At 38.6% G+C, this 27,849-nt stretch overlaps 1 protein-coding gene across 1 annotated transcript in view; it reads right to left on the bottom strand.

The window, feature by feature from the left end:
- Positions 1–233: 233 nt before the first annotated feature.
- KIF20B (kinesin family member 20B) overlaps positions 234–27,849 on the bottom strand; it is a 74,311-nt gene continuing 46,695 nt past the window's right edge. Inside the window, exons 22-35 of the mRNA XM_067552819.1 lie at positions 27,276–27,414; positions 25,912–26,034; positions 25,309–25,369; positions 24,489–24,614; positions 24,060–24,187; positions 22,037–22,192; positions 20,638–20,814; positions 18,021–18,188; positions 15,386–15,511; positions 13,806–14,009; positions 11,193–11,288; positions 4,656–4,803; positions 3,017–3,159; positions 234–506 (exon numbers count right to left, since the gene is read on the bottom strand). Coding sequence (XP_067408920.1) covers positions 432–506; positions 3,017–3,159; positions 4,656–4,803; positions 11,193–11,288; positions 13,806–14,009; positions 15,386–15,511; positions 18,021–18,188; positions 20,638–20,814; positions 22,037–22,192; positions 24,060–24,187; positions 24,489–24,614; positions 25,309–25,369; positions 25,912–26,034; positions 27,276–27,414 — 1,870 coding nt within the window. The 3' untranslated portion in view covers positions 234–431. The remainder of the gene's footprint in view (positions 507–3,016; positions 3,160–4,655; positions 4,804–11,192; positions 11,289–13,805; positions 14,010–15,385; positions 15,512–18,020; positions 18,189–20,637; positions 20,815–22,036; positions 22,193–24,059; positions 24,188–24,488; positions 24,615–25,308; positions 25,370–25,911; positions 26,035–27,275; positions 27,415–27,849) is intronic.

The following is a 27,849-nucleotide window of genomic DNA, read 5'->3' as shown; positions in this document are numbered from 1 at the left end:
TCCACTTTCCTTCATCTAACTGATTTCCAGGCATAATATTCAAATCTTTTAAAATCAGATAAGCATACAGGATCTTTTTGTTCATTTTTTTCAGTACATTCAGTTATACTAAGTATATTCCCACAAACAATGTGGCAGAAGATGACGATTCTCACCACGTAAGAGTGGCATTCCTGAACCCTTTTAAAAAGACATCAATCTTTAAAATAAGTTAGAGATATAAACTTTCTTGAGCTGCATATCAGATTTAATGAATTTGAGGTTTTATACAGTGTTTCTGATGGTTTAAAATAGACAAACAAAAAAACCTATACAGAGGCACTGGGAGTATGATAAAGGAGCTACAGTTCACTATATACAATTAATTAATAATAATACAATCAAAATATGACCTGATTAAGAATTATATAAACATGCTTCTACATGACCATCTATTTTGCTGTTTTTGACCGCAGTCGTCGTTTGATGATTTGATGATCACTTTCTTTTTCCTTTTGATCCATAATCTAAAAAATAAGACATTTTGAAAGTTATTTTTGTTTTTCCTCAGCTAAATGTTTAACATGGAATCATGTGTCAATGTCACTATAGATAATTCTAAATATATATATATACATATGTCTATACAGTGTATTTATGCTACATGAAACACCCACCACTTTTCTAATGTTCCCCTGAGCTATATTCATAATAACTTGCACAATAATTGCTACCGAATTTAAAATAAATAAATAAAAGGGATCCATAGTAGTCTGAGGTCAATATTTAGAGCTCCACATAAATTTAATGAAAAAGAAAATGAACAGCAAGGACTAGGATGTTTCAGACTATGTTTGCATAGAAATTCATGTTAAAAGAAGTTGTAAAACCATAGAAACAATTCTGACTGGAAACAATTTGCAATCCTAAACTTCTAGTACTAACTCAGCAAAATGAGTGTAAAAAAAAAAAAGTGAGACAAGGTGGGTGAGGTATTACCATTCACCTTTTCTCTCTAATATCCTGGGACCCAGTTGGCTACACCACCACTGCATAACAGCATGTGATTTTTAGTTTAATATCTTTCTTTGACCTTCCCTGGTTTCTCCAACATCTCATTCTCCTCCTTCATCCCTTCACTTCCAAAGTCTTAGAGCATTGTGTCCCCTTTTTACTTCTGTTTCCTCTCCTTTAATCACTTGTAGATCCTATGAAGTCTAGTTTCTGTCCCCCCTTTAGACTGCTGTCACTAAAAAGTTAATGGGATAACTCATTTGCATAAGAATGTGTAGGATTGCGGCATAAGAATGAGATTCTCATTCCCTGCTCTGGCCCCTTCACAATGGGGAAAAAAGTGCCAGAGCAGAATAAAGTGTTCTTAAATGCCCAAGAACTGTAGAGGGCCATAAGACTATCCTCCAATGACTGCCTTACAAACTCTGGCATATGGGGCACATCAGGGACTGAGCTAGGAGGGATATGTTGGTGTGGTGCTGCAGCATGCAAGGCTGTGGAACTCTTGGTAGTGCTCCAAATCATAGGGCAGCTCCAGGAGACTGCCACAGCTTAGACAGGCCTGTAGGCCTGTGTAAGCTAAGTTACGCCAGGGACTCTCAAGCCCTGGATCAGCCCAGGATGAGGACAACACAAAAGATGGTTTTAAGCCACTTTAGTCACGCTCCCCTTTCTGGGCTGCCAGTTCTGTGCTGCACCTCTTAGTGACGCAGCACAGAATCTCATCCTCAGTGTTTAAATCAAGTATTTTCCGTATTCATCAATTAGTAATATATGATATTTATCTCCATTTATCATTTTCCTTTTCCTACTACGCTTAAATGGATGCAGTCAACTGAAACTACAATAGCTTAGTCCTGGAGGTTTCTGGCACCCAGCAGAGAAATAAATCACCGCATAGGGATGGCGGTGGCTGGGGACACCCATAGTCTAAGTTGGAGGAGACAAGATATGGAGGGAGCACTCGGGTCACATGCCACTCCCAATGGCTGACTCTGCAGCTGGATGCCACCTCCTGGGTCCCAGTGTCAGTTGTGCTCCCCTTATGTGTGTGCTGGGAATCATCCTGTTATCTGTACAACAGTGAGTGTCCATGGTGGGGAAGGGGAAGGGAGTTGGGTGGAGTGGTGCAGGGCAGTGAGGAAGGGAGGTGGCGTGGGGTGTGGGAATGAGGGCAGGGAAGGGGGGAGGGGACACTGGGGAGAGGAAAGGGAAGAGGATAGGGCAGGGGGAGCCCGGCATATGGCATCCTGGCATGGAGGGGCAGGGCCCCGATGTGTTTCTGGGAGGGAGGGGGCTGCAGGGTGATCTCCCACCTCTCTGCAGCCAGTGGCCTGTGCTCACCACTGCCATGCAGGCACCTCCACATTTATTTATTGACAAATAATATTTGCAGAATTTTAAAATATTGCATGCAGAATTTTTTTTTGGCACAGAATTCCCTCAGGAGTAAATAGCTGAAAAAATTTCTGATGACCTACACCAAAATGATTATGATTAAAAGAAAGGAATGTGTCTATTTGTGCATTTGGCAGCACTTTCACTATATCCCTATATCTATATCTATATAAAGCAGCTCGGCTTCATGTAGATCAGTGGTTCTTAACCTTTCCAAACTACTGTACCCCTGAAGCCTGAGTCCCACCCCCACAGGGCTGAGGCATGTAACTTAGTTTCATGGCGCCCCTGTGGCTCCAGGCAATTGCCTTTCTTGCCACCCCCAATACCAGCTCTGCACTTGCGACCCCTCTAAAACCCCAGGTTAAGAAACACTGATGTAGATCTTACAAACAGCTACAAAGAGGATGGGAGACAAGGGGGGGGAGGGGAATAAAGAAAAAGAAAATGCAGTTGTACAACCATGAAGACTGGCAAAGTGGAGTAGGGGGAACTGAAGCACAAACCACTATTTTTAAACTCATTTTTGTAAATTGATTAGATCTCAGATTGACTGTGTCCCATTAAATATGCTTTCTGAAAGCTCTTATCTCACTGCAGAGTGCATGGAAAGTATGTCACTTACCGTGTCACCAGGAATGTCTAAAGGAAAGGAAATGTCAGTTGAGTACAGCTTTCGCTTGGCTCGTTTCGGCTTGAGCTCATTTGCTTTGTGAGTTTCTACTTCTGTAGATTTGGGTGAGCTTATTGTTGCAATCAGCTTCTTTGCTATAGGACACATTTTATTTTAATTAACATTTTATTATTTTTAAACAAAAAGAATTAGGAGGAATCAAAGTAATATTTTAAAAGCTACATTATTATCCCTCTAATCACCGCTGAAAAGGTTTTTTAAAGAGGAAATGGTTAGAATAAAATCTTGCTTTACTATACAGACATGTTTGATTTTTTAAAAGAGATTTAGAAAATATTAAATATAAAATTAAAAGAACAGTTAGCTACAGTTAAAAATTATATTATTATGGAACCATTATTAAACTGTTTTCTGAAAAGGCTTTTTACACACTTCTGCCTGGGTCAGCCACAAGAATTTAAGAATATGTTCAGCTTACAGACTGATTTCTTTGTGTTGATAGTAGTGCAATCAGCTTCCCATATACATTAGTTTATCAGTTCATAAAAGTAGTACAGAACTCTGGTGGGAAGAGTGAGTGTCTAACCTATACTGGAAGAAAAGTAATGGCATTGAGTAGTAATGGCATTGAGCTATAGAAAGGAAAGAAGAAATGGAAAGGGAGTGGGAATATGGGCCAGAGTTGGGGTTGGTAGAAAACCTTCACTTTGAACTTTCTTCAGTTTTCTTTGTTTATTAGGGTTTTTCTTTTGTTTTTAAAAAAGTTAAATATATTTTCAGGGGAAGATTTTCAAAAGTCTTCATAGTTGGCCTAATTATGTTTCCACTGCCTTCAATGGGAGTAGATTTTGGCCATCATGAGTGCCTTTGAAAATCTCACCTTCCGTGTCTAACTTAATGTAACTGTATATTACTTTTCACTTACACCAGACTAGAGAGGCTTTCCAGATTTGTACAAAGATGTTAATGTTAAGCATCTACACAGAATGCTTTCTTGTTTTAGCTAACCAAGCATAGATTGGTTTTCAGTATAAAACTGAAGAACACTTGTGTCTTCCAGTTTGTTAAACTTTATCTTTTTATATTATTAATAGTATTAGTATTATGTGCCTGGGAGATCTAGTCATGATCCAGGATCCCTCTGTATTAGGTATTGTACAAACAGAACCAAAAAAGACAGACTCAGCCCCAAAGAGCTACATAGTAGCTCTGAGAATCTATGTGTTTTCATTCCAATCTAATGGGGAAAGTAAAAATTCACTGCTCCCCACTGCCCAAAAATCTGGGCAGAGAAGTTAAATTAGAAGGAGTTAGGGCAGGAGCAAAAGAAACTGGCTGCTGCGGAGGCAGAGAATCTGGCAGCAAGCAGGAGCAAAGGGGGTAGTGGCCAGACTGTGTGGTGCCAAAACACTGATCCATCTCCGTGAGCTGCAGAGAGAGAAGAGTGGCCCAGATGTCCAGAGTTGTGGGAGATGCTGAGCTGCAGAACAAATAGCCGGACACTGCATTTGTGAAGCATTTACCATGTCACATTTGCAAGCCAATATATTACTTTAGCAATTGTCCTCTTTCTGCATTTTCTAATAGGAATCATAAAAAACAGAGGTTTTCTAGTTCGCTCTATACAAACCTTTGGAGTGGATAATTGTAGGAGAACTTTGAAAGAAATCTCCAAGCTTTTGTAGCGTTCCATCTTTTTTCCAAGTTGACTTTGTACTTGTAGTTGACGCTTGTTTTCTTAAGGGATATACCTTTCTAAGCGATTGTGTATTGGACATCTAAACAGAAACACTAGTTAATAATTGAAGTAGAGAACCACAAACTCACTTTCCTTTTAGTCCATCAATTAAGTTTGATAATCAGATGGCTCATTTTTAGTTTTTAAGATGACACATAAACTGCAGTTTTTAATAAATGTCTAACTCTGTTCCCTTCCTTTGAGGACTAGGCACACTTGTGGATGTACTAATATGCACAAGTAAAGCTAATCTGAATATTCTGACTGCAACAGAGTTTAACAAAACAATGTTTTGCAACACAAAAATCCACCAAGAGATAGCTACATTATAAAGACCAGGGGTTCTAGCCTCACTGAAATCAGTGGCAAAATTCCCATTGACTTTAAAGGGGCCAGGATTCCACTCCATGTATTGTGTACATATTAAATCTTTACCAGAGTAAGTATTAACACCACACAATTTTGTAGCACTTCACAGAGGATTTCAAAGTACCTTCCCAACAATTATTGGGACATACATGGATTGTTTCACCCTGATATATGGCAGGAAATGGTGGCAGTTTAATAGCACTCAGTAACAGTTTTAAGAACTTTAAAAAACCCACGCACGTACTGAATTTTTTTTTTTTACCTGCGCCAATAGCCAAAGTTACTATAACTGAAAAAGAGTCAAGAAAGTTATTTTTCTGCTGTTTTTCAGTTATTGAATTTAGGCAGCATTGTGTCTAGTTAGTTTCAGTGTTTCCTTTGGATAGAACTTCCCCAATTTTCTCATTTGTTGTTTCTTGACTTAATTTAGGCCCTGATTCTTCTATAGGTTCCAGTTTGGCAGCCCTTTGTGCACAGGGAGAACCTTTTTGAAATCACAAGGGTTGGCCTACACAAATCCAGTTGCAGGACTGGGGCCTTAGATTGCAAGCTCATTAGGCGGGACTGTGTATAGCTAAGCCTTTGCACAGCACCTACCTCAAATGCTCCTACCATGACTTGATTTGGGTCTGTAGATGATACTACATTACAATATAATCTAGCCAATCAATTTCCTCGGTTTCTGAGCGTCCTTAGTGCAATAAAAATGGACAGAAACTCATTTTATAAATAGAAAAAATTGATAGAATCACAAAAATTGTCAGCAGTTCTCAGGGTGTGTGCAGTACCTGAAAGGCCTTTAGCTCTTTTTAAAAATTAACTAAATTTCAAGTTTATGGTGTCCCTTTAAAATAAGTAGTAATCCATTTCCAGATGAAACTGCAGGGAGATTTTTGGCAGGCAAACTGTAATTACCTACATTAGAATACACCTAGGACAACTACAGTTAACACCACTGACTCTTACAAAAACAGGAGAACTTGGTAGTCTGAATCTTAGTTTTACCTTTTGTCTGAAAGGCTCAATTACAGCAGCACAAATCCTAACAGCATGCTCCAGTATTCGTATACAATTCAGTCAATAGATGGCATGCTTCCCTTTAACAGGGAAGAAATTTGTCATTCAGTTAGCTGTTAGCAGCTTCTCTCCTCATTCATTGCTCATGGACTAATGACCCGGACCTGTGGAATTCAGAGGCAGTCCAATGTTGTTGCTGGAGGCTCCAGGACTAGGTTCTGGTATTCAGCTCAGACCTCCAAAAGAGTTCTTTCAAGGCTGTAGAAACACTCCAGCAACCAATGATGAGCATTAAAACAACTCGATATAATGTATTAAATTAACTTTAAGACAATACGTATGTCTCCCTTTGGAGAAAATTTTCAATTTATATTCTTGTCATTTACCAGATACCAGGGTTGGCTGAACTGGGGGAGAAGCTACTAACAGAATGAAAAATTTCTTACCTGATGATTTTCTCTGTTGCACAGCTTCTCTCCTCATTTATTACTCATGGGAAATAGTGAGCAGCAAACCCCAGAAGAATGGAGGAAAGAATATGCGATCTTTAAATTATGATAGTGGAATAATAGGCAGAAATGGAAGATAACTCCTTAGTTTATAAAGCCTTTGTGTGGGGGTATGTGGGAACCAACCCAATACCCTCTTCCTACCAAAGGATGCCTTTGCAGACAAATGGAAACTTACAAATTTTCCTTGATGAGGCTCGTACACTTTTCCCTAGTGCCTCTAGAGTCATCTGTAAAGTTTTCAAGATGCCTAGCATGCCAACTGGTGCAAGATTTTTACATCTTGCCTGCAGCAATCTTGAGGTCCTAATGCCTTGGGATTTTGGACAGAATGAGATTAGCAGGGTACAATTGGCGTATGCACACCATAGGCTTGCAATATATCTTTAGAATGCTAGGAATGCCCATTTATGCCACAACCTTCAAAGGTTAGAACAAAATGACAAAATAACTATTTCCCAGGAATTATGAAAAGAGGAACTTACTTGGAATACAAAAGTTTCTGGAGCTATAAGAATAATCTTTCCCTGATGACAAAGGCAGTGTGTTCGCATGGATATGAAAATTAATTCCATGATTTGCCTTTAAGAGATATGGCAACTAGAAAGGCCAGCCACAGACTTGTCTAATTTGTCATTGTGATTAAACTTGGCACCTGATACTCAAATGGGGATCTGATATGCCTGTCAACCAAACTCTGCAACAGGTAGAACCCACATTTCTAGCTGTAGGATTCCAGCCAAACCTCCTGAAGAAACTCCAGTTTAGCTGAGATCACCAGAATTTTGGGATTATTATAATATTTGAATCACAATGGTATCTAAAGGTAAGGGCTGAGCATTTCACACACAAAGAGGCAGTTCATGCCTCAAAGAGCTTTCTGTTTCCCCTTATACCTGAAACAAATTTGACCAGATCAATTTAATGAAATATCCTGGTTGAGTTCAGTCTGGATACCAAACTGTATCAGAGGTTGATAGAGAACCTGTGCTGAACAACACTTCTCTTCTATTGCCCAAGTTGTTAATGCTAGGCATTTCTGGTCTGAATGAAGGAGTCCCTGCTTCAAGAGGTCTGGTGTTTTCTGCAGTTAGTGTGTGGGATTCTGGGCTATCTAGCAAGTCCAAAGTGTCTTCTGGGGCACAGGAGGACGAGGAAGACCACCACAATTCTCCCTTTTCCTCTTTTCTGTATCCTTTATGTGAATAGTCTGGAAAGGTAGCAGATTCTTCTCTAACCAGGGCATTATTTACATTGCCACAGAGAAGCTTTGACCTCTAGTTACTTCCTAGTTTTGGAAGGGATATAAACGTTCATGCCTCAGTATGATGGAGACCCACAAGAAAGATGCTCTGGAACCACTTGGGGTGAAGCCAGACAGGGTCTCCCCCCTAGCGTCTCTCGTACCAGTGCAGCTGCTTCTTGAATCTGAGGTCGGAGCACTCAGCACCCCTATTCCGCCATGAGCTCCCCTCAGTGAGTCCCCCTGGATGGGATGCCTGGGAAGCTCTTACATGCTTCCAAAGGAACCATGTACCTCGCCTTGCAGTCAGAAGCAATTCACAGCCAGCATGGAAATCAGAAGGGTGTATTAGTTCCCCGGAACACTGTGTAGAACAGAACCTTGTTAGCACAAGAATCAGAAAGTTACAGCAAATGACCATCTGGGGAAGTTCCAGAGCCCCATTCTTGGGCTCTGCTCCTGGGGATCCCCCATAAGGGACTGACTCAGCCAGCTTCAGACACACCTCTCTCCTCCCCTTGCCTTTGTCTCCCTCCACCCCAGCAAGGAGATGGGCTCTGGACATTGTCTGTGCCCAGGCAGCTAGAGTCAGCCACACCTGCCCTCTAATGGTCACTACAAAGATCACACATCCCTAACCCAACACCTAAATACTTAAATAATACATAGTGGAAACTGAGGCATACACAGTATTCATTAAGAACATTCCCACTTCGTCACACTCAGTCATAAGTCAGCCCCTATTGGGAAGTAAGGGGTGACTTCCTCTGCAAGTACCATAATTGCCCTATGTGGGGTTTTTTTTGCACTTTCTACTGATGCAGCTGGTACTGGTTACTGTCACAGACAGGATACTGGACTAGATAGACCACTGGTCTGATCCCCTATGGCCATGTTTGCAAGTTTTGCTTTTTAATTTTTTTCTCTTAAAGACACACTCTGATAGAGGCGTCCGAATGAATTGAAAGGATGGGTGTGATGAGATTTTGGAAAACTGTCTTCCAGGTATGCTTGCTTCCATAAGTATGCAAAAGTCTAGATTAAAAATTGGGCTGGCTTTCAGCATGTTGTTTGTATTTTCCTGTCCACAAAGGGACATCTGGATGTTATCGGAGAATGACACCCAATTTTGCTTTGCATCAAGTGCATGGTTCTGTGTCCTCAGAAGGAATTTCAGCAGGTGCATTCTGAGAAACGCCTTTAGGTGATGAAGCTGATTCATGGCACCAGCAATCCTTGTCACTGGAAATAACTTGCTACTGAGGGCACCTCAGAAAATGACTGATGTAATGAAGTTTTGGATCTTTACAAATCTTTCCCACTATGATAAAATTACAGCAGAGCCATGTCTGTTTTGACCTCTGGGTCAGTAATTCTCTGCACTGGGATCAAAAGCTCGTCTTGATTTTGAAGAGCTGGTGGCTATGAATCCTTTTCAGCAACTGTTAATTTGTGAAGGGATCTGATCTCTCGACAGCATACTGATTGGTGTGTTGTCCATGCGTGGGGATAGGTGCATAACGTGCGACTTCTGTCTTGCTGTGACTACTGTGAGCCACTTAAAACTGGGTGGAAAGGGTGGATCAAAAGGTAGTCTTGTACAGGAATTGTGACCTCCTGTACACAAATGCTCTTTTTCTCTTGGTTATGCTGAGGATTTTGTTGATTCAGAGGAAACTTTAGGTTTCTATGTTTTCTTGGAAACTTCTGATCCCGATTTTTCCCTCTGCTAGGGTAATACTCCCTTCTTGGATACCAATGGTGTTGTTAGCAATCAATGGATTGCTATGCTGGCTTTGACAGCAAGGGTTGAGGCTTCTCTGCAATCTTTAATTTTTCTAATGTTCCCCCCAGTAGTTACTCACATGCAAATCGGCATACACAAGAGTTTGACCCAGACAAAACATGAGATATCTCACTCCAAAAAAGGATCACATGTCTAGACAATGAGCCATTTGTTTGCCACAAAACAGGCTTTTCTTAGTAAATATATTAAACATCTTTGGTCTGAAAGACTATAACTGAGGCTTTGAAATTGTTGTGCAGTTTGTCTTTGGTCTTATGGTCTGTGTGGCCTTTTGGAAGGAAGTGTCCTTTGAAGGTGTAACTGTCTTTCAGCAGTGAAGCTAATGCTACACCTACCTTAGGCTCCCAAAATATATAACATTTCTTTGTTGTAATATAAACATTTTACTTTAACATTTGATTTAATCAGATTCCTTACAGGAGGCATTAACAGGAAAACATGTATCTAGAAATGCTTGAAAGGAAGAATTTTTACAAACCACTGTGTTTTCTTTTTTAAAAAAGCATGTGTGATACTTCTTCCCCAGCATGTTTAAAGGGAGGAGGTAGTATACTATTCATCCTGGCCTGGGGACCACACAACAGAGGATAACTGGTATACATACCTCGACTGTGGAATTAGGTTGCAGTAGCTTCTTCCTCGTCCTTAGACTCTCTCTCCAGAAGCTCCTGATTGGGCTTTTCTACACTGGAGTCACAGTTTGTCAGGGCAGGGTGGGGACACAACATACTGGTCTGACTTTGAGCCCCAGACCCTAGCAGCGCATAGATCACTTGGGTGGCCACAAGCAGAGTATAATTCACTCTCTGTAAAGCCTGTAAATGCTGCCTTGTGTAAAATGTAAGCCAGGCATTTGCAGGATACATCTGTCATGCCTGAGTAGGGACAGAGGAGTCTGAAAGGGAAGTGGCTCCTGATGCAGATCCAGAAGTTTGAAATCACTATGCTGCTATTTACCCTACCCAGGGAAGGGGGAGGAGGAAGATTAAAGTCACAACTGCACTAAAATGAATAAAAATGAAGATTTTAAAACAAAAGTGGCTGAAGAAAGTGAACAGCCAACTTGTTCCACTACTGGAGGCAGAAAATCTGGTGGTCTGAACTGAAGGGCAGAGCTTAGTCCTGGAGCCTCCAGCAACAACACTAGACCACCTCCAAGTTCCACAGGTGGGGGGCATTAGCCCATGAGTAATGAATGAGGAGAGAAACTATACAACAGAATCACCTACACCACTACCTGTAGCATCCAGGATGTCCTTAAAGATCTCCATGAAAAATAAACACTTACCACCTTTGACTAACTTGCAGAATCAAATGGGATGACAACATAGATGGTATGGGGATACCAGAAAAGTGCATACATAAAGTGGAAATACTGCTAAGTAAAACCAAAGAGTTCCTTTTCAAAGCCCCTTAATTATATGAATATATCTATCTTCACATAAAAATGTCCAAACCAACTTCAAGAATAGGATAAAACAAACCATATTCTTGTTGATTTTAGCAGAACTGGACTTTAGAGGTGAAGTAACATCAGTTGTAGGTGTGGCATTTTTCTTGTTTTCACTCTTCACAAAGTCCTAAGAAAATGAAGTACATGCTAAACTTCAAATGCAGTTTTCATTTCAGCTTACAAAATTTCTTCTGGAAGAAGTAGCAGTGTTAAGCAGCCAACATCTGAATTGCTATAACCAGATATTAAGTATACTAGCCAGCATTTTTTGAGTGGTACATAGTAGAGATACTTATTCACACCTAAATCAAAGTCTAAACCTTCTGAATTAAAGGCAACTGGAAATAATGATAGTTATCCCATTCTTACATTTGCTATTTTTCTTCTCCACCATTTACTCTATATGGGTGTTCTCTTGTCAAATATCTTAAAACTGAAGTTGGAAATCACTCAATAAATGAATGTAAATTTAGCTTTAGGATACCTGTAAATTCAGGTTGGTAGCATTTTACCATTGTTGAACTGTCAGTGGAAGGTATCTTCTATTTGGGATGTGATGTCACCTTCATGTATAAACTTTCCTTTCAATGTAAAGCAAGATTGCACACTGACAATTTAACCAAAAAATATAGTCAAATATATTAGCTGAAAATCCTGGCATGGGATTTTGATAACACTTACTTGTAGCTAGGCTCTTTTAGAAAGACAGAACACATAGGAGTGATTTCAGCTATGAAGGAGTCAAGGAAACCTAATTTTGCAGGGAACGAAGACTAATAGGTGAAGAACGAAGTTGCTGAATTAAAACATGGAAGCCTGTGTAAACTGTTAATTTGAAATGTTAAACTTGTTAAATAAGTCTCAACTAAAACCAACTGTCAAACATGCACTTTTTAAGTTCTAAGGAGTTTTCTCCTTCTCCTCATCTTATGTTAGGGCTGAAAATATTACCACCAGTAATGCCTTACATTTATCTACTAATTTCAACCTTATGTCTGAAAAATCATGGTTAGGAAGTTTCAGAAAAATATAAACAGAATAATTCAGCATTTTTAACTCTGATTTTCAAGTTTATTGAAGACTGATTTTTTATGTTTTCCTGTTTGCTCTATGTAATGTGTCTGATTTAGAAAAAAATATGAAGTATATTAAAACAAAATTGTCCATACTTAAAAAAAATAGGTAACAATAAATTTCAGATAAGAAAATGGTTCTAGAAGGTACCTTTTAGTTTTAGTTCAGTGATGTTACAATGTTACTGTGATTTAGCTAAATGCTAAATTAGGTATGAAGAGGGACTATTTCAGTCTAAAATGCTCTCTAAAGTACTCATCTACAGCACAAACTGTTACATGAAACGTGCTCATCTATATCAGACAAAGAGGTTCAATACCTGACCAAGACCTTCAGAAGTATGCTTATTTCTACATCTGCTTTTCCAGCAACTTGAAAGCATATTACTCTTGAAAAAAATTGGTTGAAGAAACAGAAGTAATTTTTTATAGACAATTATGAATACTTCTCTTTTCCGAAATACTTTATAATGAAAAATTCCAGTTCAGTGTTCACTTATACAGTCTTCAATAGTTAATTTTTGCACTTAGGTTTGACGACAACAACAACATGTAAAAATTGTAACTATTAATATATTTCCAAGATCACTGAACTGAAGCCTCTAAAACAAGTATTTTGAGATTCTTGGATGAAAGGTGCTAATGAAGCACAAATTTTTCCTTTTTTTCAGGAAAAGGCCTGCTTTCAGGCATATCCATGTTTATGGGTGATGCCCCTCCCATCCACCAGCCAATCCCAGTTCTCTTTCAAAGTGCTGAGACAGACCTATATCAGACTCACAAGAAAGGGCTGCTACTGGCTGACAGGTACCATGATGTTGCCCCAGGGGAGTGTGGCCTGGCTTTCATATTATAATCTGGCTCTAGTTTTAACAGACAGAATCTTTCATTTTGGCATTATTTCACAATTGCTACTGATTCAAATAGGAAAGGAAAAAGGCAGGTTGGTTTCAGGATATGAAAGCCTGGTCACGCCACCACTCCCTGGTAAACCAAGATAGAGTCAAACACTTATACAAAATAAAGGATTTTTTTATGTACCTGATCTGCATATCTGGAGAAAAAATTTATTTTTTTGTTCCACCCTAAAAGATAAGCCAGCACAAAGGACACTCATCCAGATCACCGGATACCCTTGATATATATTTAAAGCCACAATATAGGAGCTACAAAATATAAAGCCATCCAAAGCAGTAGCACCTCTCCTTACCACACATAATCACCAATCATGTGTACCATATAGTTTTAAATCACCACTGCACTTCTCCACCAGACAGAAATCCCACCCTCAACTGCCTCAACATAGCCAATATGAATTATGTGGTACAGAAAGATTTTTAATAAGTTACATGCATTTAAAGGCATGCTTTGGGCTAAATATACTAAGACTTACAATTAGGAATATTTTTAGTTAACTTTAAGAAGAATCAGAAACTCAAGGGACAAAATATTTCCATTTTAAGGTATGATTCCACTGCCAATGCAGAAAGATTCAACAAAACCAATCACAGTAATAGATCTAAACAGTGTACTATACATTTTTAAAAGCTTGTGATCAGTTTAGGACTTACCTCATCAAGCTCGTTACTCTTCCTTTTCCTTCTTGTCTTGGGCATTTTGACAGTTATTGGTAAGGCACTGCCCTGGTGTTTCACTTCTAACTTATTGGGATGCAGAGGTGTGAACTGAATCTCCATCTCAGGTTTAGGAAACCTGCTACCTTTCCCATTTTCTGTAGACACTTCAGAAGAGTCCAGAACAGTGTCTGAATGGTCCTGCAGTCACATGCGGTGAATTAAAGAGGACAAAAATATTGTTGAACAAGCTTTAAAATAACTCTGATATGAAAAAATAAAAAGTTAAAATAGTCCTGGAAAAGATCCAATCACTCAGTAGCTCTTGGCATGTGAGAAACTTGCCATAGCATGTGAGGGAGCCTACATCTTCAACTGTTGCAAAAGTTTAAGATTTATTTTAAAAAACAAAACCAAAAAAATTAAGTTTCTAGCCTTCATGGTTGCAAATATAAGTTATAATGTGAACTCAATGCAGTGCTTTCTTACTGAGTCAGACAGCTCCAACTTTGCTCTACAGCTGCTTATTGCTTTCCCAAGCAAGTAATATGACTGGAAAGTTTGTGCTGCTGCTGCTCAGAAACTTGTGGGCAGCAGCAAAGCTCACTAGAATCACATCAATTTCAGTCTGCTGCTTCTTGGGAATTAGCCAAGGACAAGGAGGGAGAGAACAAGCTGAAAACATAGGCTAGAGAAGGCATAGAGTAAGAGACCCTTTCACTACCCCTCTATATTAGCAAGGATGGTAGGGGTGTAGGGTACTGAGACCTTGCTCCCCTGCAGCAGCAAGAAAGCTCAGGTGTTGGGGAAAAGAAGAAAGAAAGTTATAACTCATTCTCCTTTCTAACAGCTGCCACTAGGGTTCCTAACCTACAGCTGATACAGAAAATGGAGTATGCATTCAGGAACAGTAGTCTAGTGAAAATCCCTGCATCATCCCATTTCCAAAACTAGGGGTGAGTCTATAACGATATAGCTCATTATGTAGAAGTCATTTTAGTAAAGTTTTGGCAGTTTAAAAGGTCAGGTTGGGACTTTGTCCAGCTTATAAACCCGCACATGGGAGCTCTGATCTGAAGAAGAGATATCAAACTTGCCCTAAGTGTAGCCCATTTAAAGTGCCTTTTTTTTTCCTCTCTCTTTTTTTAAATAATCTCATCTAAGACTCAGTCACTTCACAAACACAATCAGTCCTTCATTAGATCCCATGAAGTAGGTATTATACCTTTTTATAGACATGCAGAGGGATAACAGGATTCACCAACTCTGTAGCAGAGCCAGGAGAATGCCCACAACATCTCTCCCTCCCTTTAGCATGGTTCTTTTTATTGCTTTCTTCCAGTACAGGAACAGACATTAGTGAAAAGCGTGAGTACCTCTGAAGCAGCTAGAAACAAAGAACTAGCACCAAGTGACCTGTCAGTTTTCCGCAGGCCACTAGGAAGAGATCTGTGGACTAAATCTTGAGAATTTCTATCTTAAAACATTATACAGATAATTTCTTTAGCTTTAATGTGTCTATTAGACAAAAGCTTTATCACCACATATCACCTAAAGATTTAAAGCCATATACCAACCTCAGTTTCATCTAATGAAGATATACTGCTTGGACACTGTGGTAATGGATTATCTTCAACGTCATTGTAGTTTATTGGGATACTTTGTCCAGCTATAGGATTATTGTTGCTTTGTTTTTCCTTAAACTATAAAAGATTTAGAATGAATCACAAGAATGCTAGAGTGTAAGCTTCAAAATTGTGTTTGGGCTACCTGCATGTTCCAATATAAAAGCTCTATACATTTAAGCTCATGAATGTTTGTGCAGGAAGACAATATTAAACGTTTCAAAAGACCCTGCAGTTAATATCCAATGGTTACTTATTTTTGTAAGAAACACTTCACTATTACTATACCATGAAAAATTCAGACCTGATCATTTTAGCAGCATCTCTCCTCATTCATAACAAATGAGTAGTGGACTGCCACCTGGGGAATTTGGAGGTAGTTTAATGTGGTTGCTGAAGGCTCCAGGACTGAGTCCTGCTCTTCAGTTCGGGCTGCCAGAAGAGTTCTTCCAAAGCCATAGACTCACTCCAGCAACCAATTAATAGCAATAAGGCAACAACTTGAAACTAGAACAGCGGTTCCCAAACTGTGGCTCGTGACCCCAAATGGTCAGCAGATGGGGTTGCAGCAATCCCTAGTTATGTGGAGGATGCCATTTTGCTCCACACAGCATGATCTTGCACGTACAGTGCATCCAAGGTCACACTGTGCAAAGAGCAAAATGGCATTCTCCAGGCTGACTGGGGTCCTGTCAGGAAAAACGTCATTAAAATGGGGTCATGATGTCAAAGTTTGGAAACACCTGAACTAGAAGCTGAAATTAAGTTGCTAAGACATGACAAATAATAAAAATTAAAGTTCTGAAACAAAGCAGTTGAGAGAAACTGAACTACCAATTTTTTCCACCACCAGAGGCAGATTTTCAGCTGAAGGGCTGAGCTGCCCCCAAAGGCATTGGACTGCTGCTAAATTCCACAAGGGGGGTGTCATTGCCCATTTGTTATGAAGATGGAGAGAAGCTGTGCAGCAGAATATAAAGTTTATCTGAATATCTAAACAATTTAGGTAAATAAGTTTAGCTATCAAAGATTCCAACACAGGTCAGTGCACACAGCAGATTTTGTTTTTCTCACTCATTTTTAGAGGGGTCTGAAATGTTTGAATCTGCCAAGATCAAGGAATGGGGAATTACAATTAACCTAAGCAACTTTTGTCTCTTTTGTAGCTTTCAAAAAAAAAAAAAAAAAAAAAAGATGGAGCATCCAGCATACACAGGAAGTCTGAGAGATCAGTCTTAATTTATCTATGCAGTAAGAGAGACCTCACTTATTTGTGCTTCAGTTAACAGCAAACCAGCAAGTACACACTGAAAACAGACCTCTTGGTTTTCAGTTTACTGAAGAATAGTGAGAATTTGCTGATCTGCCAGGAATCGGGCCAGTACAGGAGAAGTCGTGCTCCTCACTACTACTCCTATTCTGTGGGGAAGCTGGAGCCCCCATCCAAAGTCCTCATATCCCAATGATGAGCTGGAAGGAGTGGAGGGTCCAACTTCCCCACAGGATACAGAACCATCTTTTACTGGCTCTCACAGCATGTGCACAGCATATCAAGCATGGAGCTGAACAAAAGGAGAAACAGAGAAGCAGACTTTCCAAAAGCTGTCCTGTCTCATGCAGCACCAACTGCCAGGTTCTTCAAACATGTTCTTCCTGCAGAATTGGGGGAACAGCAGGAGCCTGGCCCTACAATCCTCAGCAGTAGTCAGAGAAGCCAGCAGACACAGAAGTAGACCTGTTTGGGACTTTGTGTTAAATCTTGGAGCGAGATTAGAGGGTTTAATCTGCTAGTGGCAAGAGGAGTGTGATGTTGCCAGTTGACTCAGTCCCAAACTTCATTAATGGTAATGGAGCCACATAGTGCAGATCAGTGAAAATGTGGGTACTTAAATATTTACTTTGCAATAGCACCTAAGGGGCCAAATCAGGATCACAGCCTTAATGTGGTCACCTGCCTTTTTAACAATGTCACACAGGCTGCATGCAACACTAATGCTCTGCAAGTTGCACACTCTTCCAATAAATTTCCAGGTGGAATTTAAGGTACTGGTTTTATCCTATCAATCCTGAATGATTTGGAACTTAGTTATCTATAGGAGCACACCTCTCCATATGCCACAACTGCTAGAGTTCAGATCAACAGAAGTACCTAAGCTGGAATTCCACAGACACAGACCTAAGGAAGCTGCTAGAGAAGGAATTCGCCTAAGGACTCTTCAGCTCTTGAGTATGGTTCCCTTTTTATTCCACCAGCACTTCTATTAGTTAACTATCTAGGTAGGTTCTGAAGCCCAACTTTTCTCACAGGCATTTACGGAGATCAGTTTTTCATAAGTGGAGAAGCTGATATTTTATTGGCTAAAGAGCATCTTTGGTTTAGTGGGAGAATCTATGAAATAAACGAATTTGTACTTAGAAATTTGGTTAATCGAAGTATATTTGGAGAAAAAAAAGTTAGATTTTCTACTTGTGCTAAATTGTGGGTGGTGCCTTGAGCCTTTGGGATTAATGCTAGTGAAATTGGAAAATAAACTATTGCAAGTAGTTTGTGATGTTAATAGAAAGTGTTTACTAAACATAAGGTTACCTGTTTATTATGGAGGTATTCATCCGCTTTTTTTTGTCTTTCTTCAGCTAATGCAGTTACCCTTGAAGTTTCCAGATTTTCGTGGCAAGTAAGTTCTTTTAGCTTCTTTACAGTATCATCTTTTTCAGACAACTCTCTCCTTAGTTCTTCTATTACAGTTCCATAATCCTGTTAAACATGTTACAAATCTAACTATATAAACTGAGAAAGGATTGGCAAAATACAAATTAGACAGGCATACTTACAAAAAAATAGTGAACAAATGAGCTAAACTAATAGCATAAACAATTAAACAATTTTGTTTAAAAAAGCCAACTTTAATTCTCTGTACTAACTTGGAAATCATTGAAAGTACCTGTGACACAAGACCCTCTTAATGCCAGATGACAAAGGGTACAGAGGGGGTACATAGAGGTTACAGGGATCTCCCGAGTTTGACATATACATTCTAGTTCACTTCATGTAAGGTCCCTAATAATGGCTTATGTCATACTAGTTATGAATATTGTCATCGTGTGTGTACTGCTGCCATGTAAAGAGTTATGTATATATAATGACAATATGTTCTTATAGTTTCACATCAAGGTATTAACCCCCAACAGAGGTGAAAAACTGGTGTCTTGCCAGATCAGAGATGTTTATTCATCTATTGAACTATAAATTGAGTATTGTCTCATTCGCAATCACCAGTCTGAGCTAAATGCAGATTATGATGTGGCAGACCAGGTGCCAGTTCATGCCAAAGCCCCTGACACTGACAAATGCATAGCTGGAAACCAATCTGACTCACTGGTGTGTTAATTTAGACTTTATGAAATGCTTGTAGATTCTTCATGTATTAATCTTACTCATAATATCTGCATTACGTGTTTGCTCCGTAACTATAACAGTGTTTGCTAAAACTGTAAAACCCCACAGTGGGGTGATACGCAAGTGTGAAATACTAGTTTACCACAGACATGTGTCACCCGCTTCTCACCCTGTTCCTTGACAGTCTATCCTGTTGGCATTCACGCTCGTGAGCTGCTCTAGACAGAATGAAGGATTGTAAGAACTAACAAAAGAACAGCAGGGGGAAAAGAGTGTTATCTGGGAGTACACTTCAAAAGGTTTACTGGACTGTAGTGAAAGGCAAGGAAGGAACCGGTTATCCTGCACCTAGGAAATAATCAGCCAGTCTAATTATATTCATGAAAACAACTAGCCTTGGTTGAAAATGCTTCAAAAAAGGCTTTGGGTGAGAGAAGACTGCTTTAAACAGGAAGTTAGTCTGTTTAATCTCTGTAAAGCATGTATTGATTTTGGTTTACATGTAACCCTTCTGTTTCCATTATCCTTACTCAGTATCTCTTAAATATTATATTTAAAAAAAAATCAATAAACTTATGATTGTTTTCACTATAAATATAACTCAGTGTTATATAAGGAGCTGATCCTGAGTTGAATCAAACAAGCTGGTGCGTTCCCTGTTCTTTTGGGGATAGCAGACCCGGTGGTACTGTGAGTGTGCAGTGGATAAGGGAATGAACACTACAGAGGGGATGCTTCAAAGGGGCTCAGGAACTGGATTGCACCTATTGTTAACCTACAAGGTGAAGTAAGGGCTGGCATAGCCCAGGGAAGATTGTTTGGGTAGCTAACAGATTGAAGGTGTGTCAGGGAGCTGACACCCAGTTAAGCATAAACAAGTCTTCCCCTTGCTGGATGTGTTTAACAAGATGAGCTCTCAGTCTTGGGCACCCGAGAATTGTCATACACACAGCATGGAAGGATGTGGCCTACTCTTCCTTATACTATTGTGTCTATGCACTTCCCCCTCTTGAGGTATAATGAGTTCAGTCCCCATACCCATTCATTCATAACCTCTCTGCCAGTATTGCCAATAAAGGTAATAAGTTGTGATGGTGGTTTGTGACATGAATACCTGTCCTTAAGACACTGGACTGAGATCCAATCAATTCATTTAATAAATCACCAAACAGCCATCAAATGTCAAATAATTTAGTTGCTCCCTTTCATTTTTAAGCCTTACAGTGCATCATAACAGGATTTGTTACATTTCTGTGCCTAGCCAAAACAGGAAGTGGAGAAAATGAAGGAAAAAACAAAATAGTTTGAAAAATTGTATTTGGAGTTGAATTTGAAAGTTGGGTTAACTCTTGTGTTTCTTGTTGGTTTTTTGTTTTGTTTTTGTTTGTTTTTAATCATACCACTGTGCCTCCTGGTCTTGTCTTGGACCAGAGGTATAAGTGAAGAGACAACAAAGGCTATTTCTCATGGAATTTTCAAGCTGGCTAGGTCAAGAAAATACTAGAAGTCTCATATGAAAGTTGTCTGAGATTTCCAGTCCAGTTTCTTGATCACAGAGATCAAATAAACTTCAAATGCTTTTCTGAACCACTAAACCTTTTGGATGTTCACCCACCCACCACTAGTGCCAATTCATTTCCAAAAGCGAGCTATGGGGTTGTTTTTATTTTTTTTATATTTGCTCTGAAACACTGAAATGTTGAAAATATTCAAAGCTTACACAGCTCTGAAACCACGACTGCAACAATATGATAACATTATGCAGAATTAATAGATAAATCAAAAAGCACAGGAGGATTAGGCTAACCTTTTCTGAACCCTTTAATGTTGTATGTTTCAGTTCCTCTATTTCTTTATCTTTTTGGATGTTGCTAGAAACCAGAGTACTGAGCTGTACTTCCAAAGCTGCTACTAGCTGATCTCTCTCTTTACGCCACTTTTGCAGGTCATTATCTTTTTCTGTCAGCTGTGCAGTAAGCCTTTCCTAAACAGCAAATGGAAAATGATTAGAAAAAACCCTGAAACACATTCTATTTTGAACTGTCCAGACTACATGGTTTCAAATTATTATTATGTTTTGCTCAAAAAGAAAGACCCTAGTAAGCTAGGAAATTATGCCTATATAAGTACTGTATTCTAATTCAAAAAGGAAGACAAGTAACTTAGTTTTATTTGCAATAATTGACACTGTATAAAAACAAAAAGGGTTTTAAGTAATAAATCTTGTTCCCACATTCTCTTTTCAAGAGCAGAATTTCAGTAAAGAAAAGCCTCTCCAACTATTGATGTAGCTAATCTGACTATTTCTCATGAGTATTATACAAGCTGGCCAACATAAAGTTGAAAAGTCAGCTAAGGATACATCTACTTTTGAGCTGGGAGATGCGATTCCCAACTCCGCTGGAGCTAGCGCCTAAAAATAGCAGTGTCTCCATGGCTGCTGCCAGAGTACAATTGCACCTGATCCCCTATGTACCTAGTCGGGTGGCTAGCCTGAGTGGCCACCCATGTTGTGGAATAGTATCAGCCTTATCACTAGATCTTATTTAACAATGGGTACCCACTGCCCTGCTGTGAAAGTGGTATGGATGGAGAAAATAGTGAAGTTTTCCCCCACTATCACAAACTGCATTTTAAACCAAAATATTCTAGATTTTGCTACAAATCTGGGCTGAAAAATTAGCTTCTCTCCAACCTTCCTCAGTCTCCACTCCCACCACCCTTTTCTAAAAGCAAACCAATTATAAAGTTGAATGAAGATCTAATTTGTTTCCTCAAAGGGAGTTCTCCTCAGCTCTGCTAGGGAATCAGTACATTTTCTCAGTAAGGACTCCTTTTGGGACTTAACTACAGGGATGGGGTTTGGAGTGCTTATGTTCCTTGTTCTCAGATATGTAACCGGGGAGGTAATAATATAGAAGGAATGAACATAGATTCATTTTATGTTATGCCCAAACTGTTACTTAGTAGTTTTGGTAAACTGAGTACCTCCCATCCTGACTTTCCTATGAAAGGACAAAAGAAGAGTGAAGGTCTAAGTCCTCTGAAGTTCCGAGTGCCCTCAACTCCAATTACCTACAAGAGGAGTTGAGAGTGCATTACACCTCACAGGAAGCACTCTGCATCTTGCAGGATCAAGTTCTTTAATCTTCTTTGAAACCTGTTTAAAGCACCATGGAAATTAGAACTGATGGGCTATTACTTACCACTTCTGTTTGTTGTTTTATGTAACGTTCTCGATCGCCAGCAAATTTTCTCATCTCTCTGTTTCGGTGATTCTCAGCTTCTTTTACTTGAGTCATGAGACCCATTTTTTCTTCCAACCATTTCTTTCTATCAGTTTGAAACTTTTCTTCAATTTCCTGTTTTAAGTAATCAAAAATTTAAAGAGTCAGGTATAAATCTTTTCCTAGCCAGAAAGAAGGCTCTTCAAGGTTAGGTTGATGTTAAATTGACAATTTTTGTCAATTGTAGGGAGGATACCCAATTACGATTTTTAGGACAAGACAAAACCTAATAGTAAAACAAAGAAATATCAACCCACCAACTTGATGCCAGCATATTCCTGAAATGAACTTTTTCTTTTATTTATAAAAATAGCAAAAAAGCATTTAAAAAAAAAAAGTAATGACTTTTGGAATGATATTATGGGATAGACATTTGTGTATTTGATCTACAGCAGTGTAGATAACTTTGATTACTCACAGGTACCAAGCAACTTGTGCCAAAAGTTTTACCAGCAACGATTCTTGTTCTTGTCCTCTCCTGTCCCTATCCCTTGAATTCCCTGCTTTGCCACAAAGTGACCTGCAGATGCATACTGTTGTTCCCTCAAGGCAGAAGGACAAAGAACACTACTCCATACAAGTCAAAAGGCAGAGGCACTGAGGGAAAGTGATTAAACAGGCTTAACTTGAAGAACGTCACTTCAGCCAACATAAACTTTGCCTTTTTACCCTCAAAACCAAAATGACTATCCACAAACCTCTTTGCAGGACATTCTCCCATATAACTGGACAGCAACTGACAGCACTGAACCAACAACCCAGGAACCTACAGAAATCCTGCTCCACTTATCTCTCAGTAAGTCACATAATGCTCTGTCCATCTTTCTTGCCATATATAATATTCCTCAAAATTAAGGTATTTGTAGAGGCCAGGGTACAAGCTGGATCCTTGAGCAAGGCAACTCATTGGCATTTCTCAAAAATACAGTATGGTTAGTTGGCTGCCCCAGCATAGCCAGCCTTTGGGGTCTGGGAAGCCCAAGGTCCTGGCTTTCCTCATCCCCCCACCTGGTTTTGGCAATCCATTCCTCTCGGCTTTAATTTTAAAAAGTTTCCACACCTGCTCCTTGTGAAGATAGCACTGAAGATGTAAATCACTAGGGCTGAAGTCGCTTACTGATTTTTTCCTATGTCACCAGATCTGTGGTTCCATGGTTTGGTCTTAAAGAACCTCTGAAATGGGAACTCCCAGTTTTGCAGACAAGCCCAGACCAATTTACAACTGTGGGAGGTCATGCTTCTTGGTCTTCTCAAGCTCCCTTCCCAGAAACCTGCTGGGTGCTGAATTGGCTCCTTTACCCAGTAAGTCAAATATAGGTCATCACCATAAGGGGGTGGAGTTAAGGGTCAGGAGGCAAAATTCATTATCATGAGAGAGAGTTTAATCTGATGGACTAAGCGTGGGACAGAGCAGAAGTTCTAACTGCAGGTTTGGCATAGACACCTTCCATGGCCTTAAGCCTTTTTGACTTGCATCCCAGTCAGTATTGCATATTATTGTGAACACTTCATATTTGAAATGTTTAATACTACTATCTATTAAGAGGATAGCTATGTATTTTCTAAATAGTTATTAGAAATGTTTTGAATAGTATGCGGGAGAACTGACAGAAGAAAATGGCAGGTAGAAAGGTAAAGAAAGCATTCAAATAATTTAGTGGATTGGCCAGAGCCCGACTACATGGAAGCCCAAAGAGAAACTGACTCTGTGGAGAAAGGATCAGGACTGGTTAGACATGTCATATATGCTGCATAGTCCTTAGCAGTTATGGAATAGTACTTCATCTTTCAGAGGGAGCTTACTTTACTAGTGTTACTCAGTTTGCACATGCACACTTTTATAACACGCCCCACTTCTTTGGTGTAACAAGGAAGAGGGGAAGTAGCTATTTCCCTGCTTTAATTTTAAATAGAGCATTCAATTTAAGTCATCAGAAATTACCTTAAGTCTTTCTTGCAGTCTTATAAGTTCTCCATCTATGGTTTTTTCCTCATGTTTGTTTATTTTTTGTTGCCACTCACTATTAGTCTTCTCCAGCTCTTTATATTTCTGCTTCCATTCTTCCAATTCTAGTCAGAACACAAGAACAAGAAATAATGTGGTTTGCATCAATTTCAAGTTTCTTACCACATTCACTCTCTTCTTTTAATACAGTCTCCCATGTTTATTAGTCACAACTACTGCTGGAGGGAAGATGTGGCAGAAATGGTACTGGTAGGCTAAATCTTGCAGTCCTTAAACAAAAATCCAGTGGTGTTTTGGATTTGGTCCATTATAATCAATACTTACAAACTCAGTGATAAAAATGGAGAAGTGTTCCTAAGCATCTAAAAAGTACGTTTTTGCCCCTACTTTATATAGGTAGTTTACCAGAAACTAATCTTTCCGTTTCTTCTAATTTGGCTTCTAGCACTTGATCTTGTTCCAGCTGAGTCTGTTCCTGTTCCTCTAATGTCAGTCGCATGTCTTCAATTATTTTCTCTTTTGCATGCAGATCTGAAGATTTAAAAATAGATTTAAAAAGGAGGCTTTTTTCCCCCCATCATTCTCCTCCACAAAGCTCTGTTAGAAAATACAACACATTTAAAACTTAAATGGCCAGAGTTCTCAAACTTGGATGTTCCCAACCACAAGAGGAACAAAAACTAAAAACCAATTCACCAACAGCAAATGGCTTTATCCCAAAAGGAGATTTGGAGGAAGACCAGTTAGTTATGTGCAGACTCTTATACTGGCTATCCTCTTCTATTGAATCTATTTGAAAGTTTCCTTTTGAGTATCTTTTTCCAATACTATATGAGAAGGTAATCATTGTTTGACTGATGTACTCTCATCAAGCCTGCAGAACATAACTATCATTAACCAGTCAACATTTTAATCTTTGAGATTTTATTAAAATGGCATCTCTCACACCTTTTCAGACTTTTAAAACATTATATGTGTGGGTATGGCAAATCCACAGTCCATTTTATTTTAGGAAATAGAGTTTGGGATTTATATCCTTTGAGTCAATTTTTTGCTTTCCAATAGATCAGCTGACATGGGCTAAACAAACGTTTGGAATTAGTTCTATCCAAACAATATTTAAAAAATATGAATATATTAAAATCCTTTAAACAAGTGTTTTGCACAAGAACCCATTATGCTGCCATTTCATGATGGGATATGAACAAAAATGACTATTGCTTACCTTTACATGCATTCTGGTATTCTTTTGAGATTTCTTCTATTTTCTCATTACCCAACAGTTCCTAAGTAGTACATTGAAAGAAAATTAGTACTAATATGTATTAATTAGTACTTTGTTTGAAAACAAAGATGCACATTAGCATTTGGCAAGTCTGGAAAGTCTCTCACTCAGAGCTTTATTAAGTAATGAGCTGATACTTAAGACTGAAGAAACCTGGAATATATAGCTTTTCCATCTACCAAAGAGGGACAGTCTCACAGCCAGTCTACTGGTGAACAAAAGAAGTTGTAAACTGAGGTATTTCAGCTGTTTATCCAGATGCTTCAACCCAGAATAAGAACATTTGCAGATCTATTAATCTATATATTTACTGGACACTTAGTTTTATCAAAGGTAATTTGATGAGGCACTGTTATAAGAAGTTCTTAAAAATGTTCTTGTCCATTAAGTTAATTTTAGCATGGTTAGTTCTATTTTACCCTATTTTCTGAGACTTCCTTATTGCTAAGAAACTCTCTTATATAATTAGGTGCTGATAATTAGGAAATGACAAATTGAGGGCATATCAAGTCACTTTAGTTTTATAAGAAATTTTTAAAATACCTTTTTAAGTTGCTGGATTGTCCGCTGTTTCAAATCTAGTTCCTCAGCAAACTGGTTTTTAGTTTTCTCAAATTCATTAACTTTGTTCCTTAGTAATTTCTCCTCTGAACGCATCTTGCACACCTACAAAGAAGTCCATGTCATAAAAGGATAAGCAAAAGTCCACAGTTAATTGTCCTACGTTTGTTTTTTAGATTTCGATGGCACAAGTGGATTGTATATACAAATAGTATTTAATATGTTTACAATCCAACATTACATGAGAAGCTTTCAAATAATTAGACAATTCTCCATTATTCTGAAAAATGCAGGTACAATATACTATATTTTCTTCTTAATTAAGGAACAAGCTCTGATCACTGAATGGGAAGATTTACCGTATTCAACAGATATCCAAGCAGGTGACTTAGTCAAGTAAGAATTTCAGCTATATGTATAAAACTAAGAAGCTAATATTTTAATGATAAACTATTGAGCTTTAAAAAGTTTTCAGTTGACATTTGATCTCAGTCCTTTCCTGATCCTTCAGAAGTGGTTCAGCATTAAATATTTAGGGTACTGGTTAGACGAAAGACAAGAAGCACTAATGTCTACTATGCTGGGGAAACAGCAATATATGTAATTAACCACCAGTGCAAGACTCCACACTTTCGCCTCTATTAAAATGCAAAATGGCTATTGCTTGCAATGAGCATTCCATCGCATTTTTAATTGTGCTACTGCTTGGTAGTTAAATATTAATCATTAGTACAACTAGAAGTTATTCTTTTTCATTTCCTTTCACAGATCTCAGGAGAATTTGTAACCTCCATTTTTAACCAGCAAGGGAAACAAAATTAGCACTTTTTCTTTCTGCTAATCCTTCGCCTCCCTCAAAAAGGCCAATCAATAAGTTATCTTCATAGAAAGCCTGGTCTCCACCAGTCTAAGAAATGGAAAGTCCCAAAGTCAGTCTTGTAAAACAATATATTCCACAGTGATACATGATTAGATCAGTCTGGAGAGCTCTTCTCAATAAATTGATTGGCCATTATTTTCAAGTCATCTTGAATCCATTCCAAACAAACTACTAGCAAGAATGTTTTTTCCATTCAATATCTGTGTGTCAAAATATGAAGTTATTGTATTCTTCTTAGTAGCTCATAGGTTTTGTAAGCAATATTTTTCAGGTTCACTTTTATTCTAGGGTCTTTTTTAGCCTAGGGTCAGAATTCTAAAAATCTAAAGATGTTAACAAGATTATTATGATATGAAATGCTTTAAATATTCATATAACCAATATATTTGAGAGTAAATTATTTGATTAGCAGAGCTCTACATTTAATCTGTAGAAGAAACAGGTTTCCTCTTTTATGTTTGCAGACCTCTGTCTGTACTTGCTGAATTTGTTTCTTGGCATCAGCTAGCTTTTCTTTCACATCTGTATATTCCTCATCTTTCCTCTGAAGATCCATTTTTAGGCTCTGTATGAAGGCTGACTTCTCAGAGAGCTCTTTATTTAACCTGAGAGAGGTGGGGGAGAAGAGGAAGGGTTAAATATCATTAAGGAAGTTAGAAGTATTATTGCAGAGGAAAGAGTTGTAAACTGCAAGTAATTTTAACTGAAAATCTGTAGGGATTTTTTGTTTTTGTTTTTAAAAAGGACACATTTCTAACAGGTTTTACACTTTTTGTTTTTGGAACACAAAAAGCCCTGAACTTGGGAACAAAACTACCTTTCAGAGTTCCTTTAATGTTCCATAAATACAAATGCAAACAAAGCATATGAAATGGAACTTCTACCCTGTGATTTAATTAGGGAAGTGGCCTATCAGCTTTTTACAAATGTAAGGCCCAATCTGCCAACCTTACATTAAGTAGTACTTCATAAGCCCCTTTGAATTAAATGAGTCTACTTGACCAGTAAGGCACTACTTACTCAACATGAGTAGACTCAGA

The sequence above is a fragment of the Emydura macquarii genome, unplaced genomic scaffold (genome assembly GCF_026122565.2).
Source record: "Emydura macquarii macquarii isolate MOO-44397 ecotype Brisbane River unplaced genomic scaffold, CSIRO-AGI_Emac_v2 contig_1390, whole genome shotgun sequence".
Classification (NCBI taxonomy): domain Eukaryota; kingdom Metazoa; phylum Chordata; order Testudines; family Chelidae; genus Emydura; species Emydura macquarii.
The sequence above is the reverse complement of the archived record's forward strand: the minus strand, read 5'-3'. Positions and strand labels throughout refer to the sequence as shown.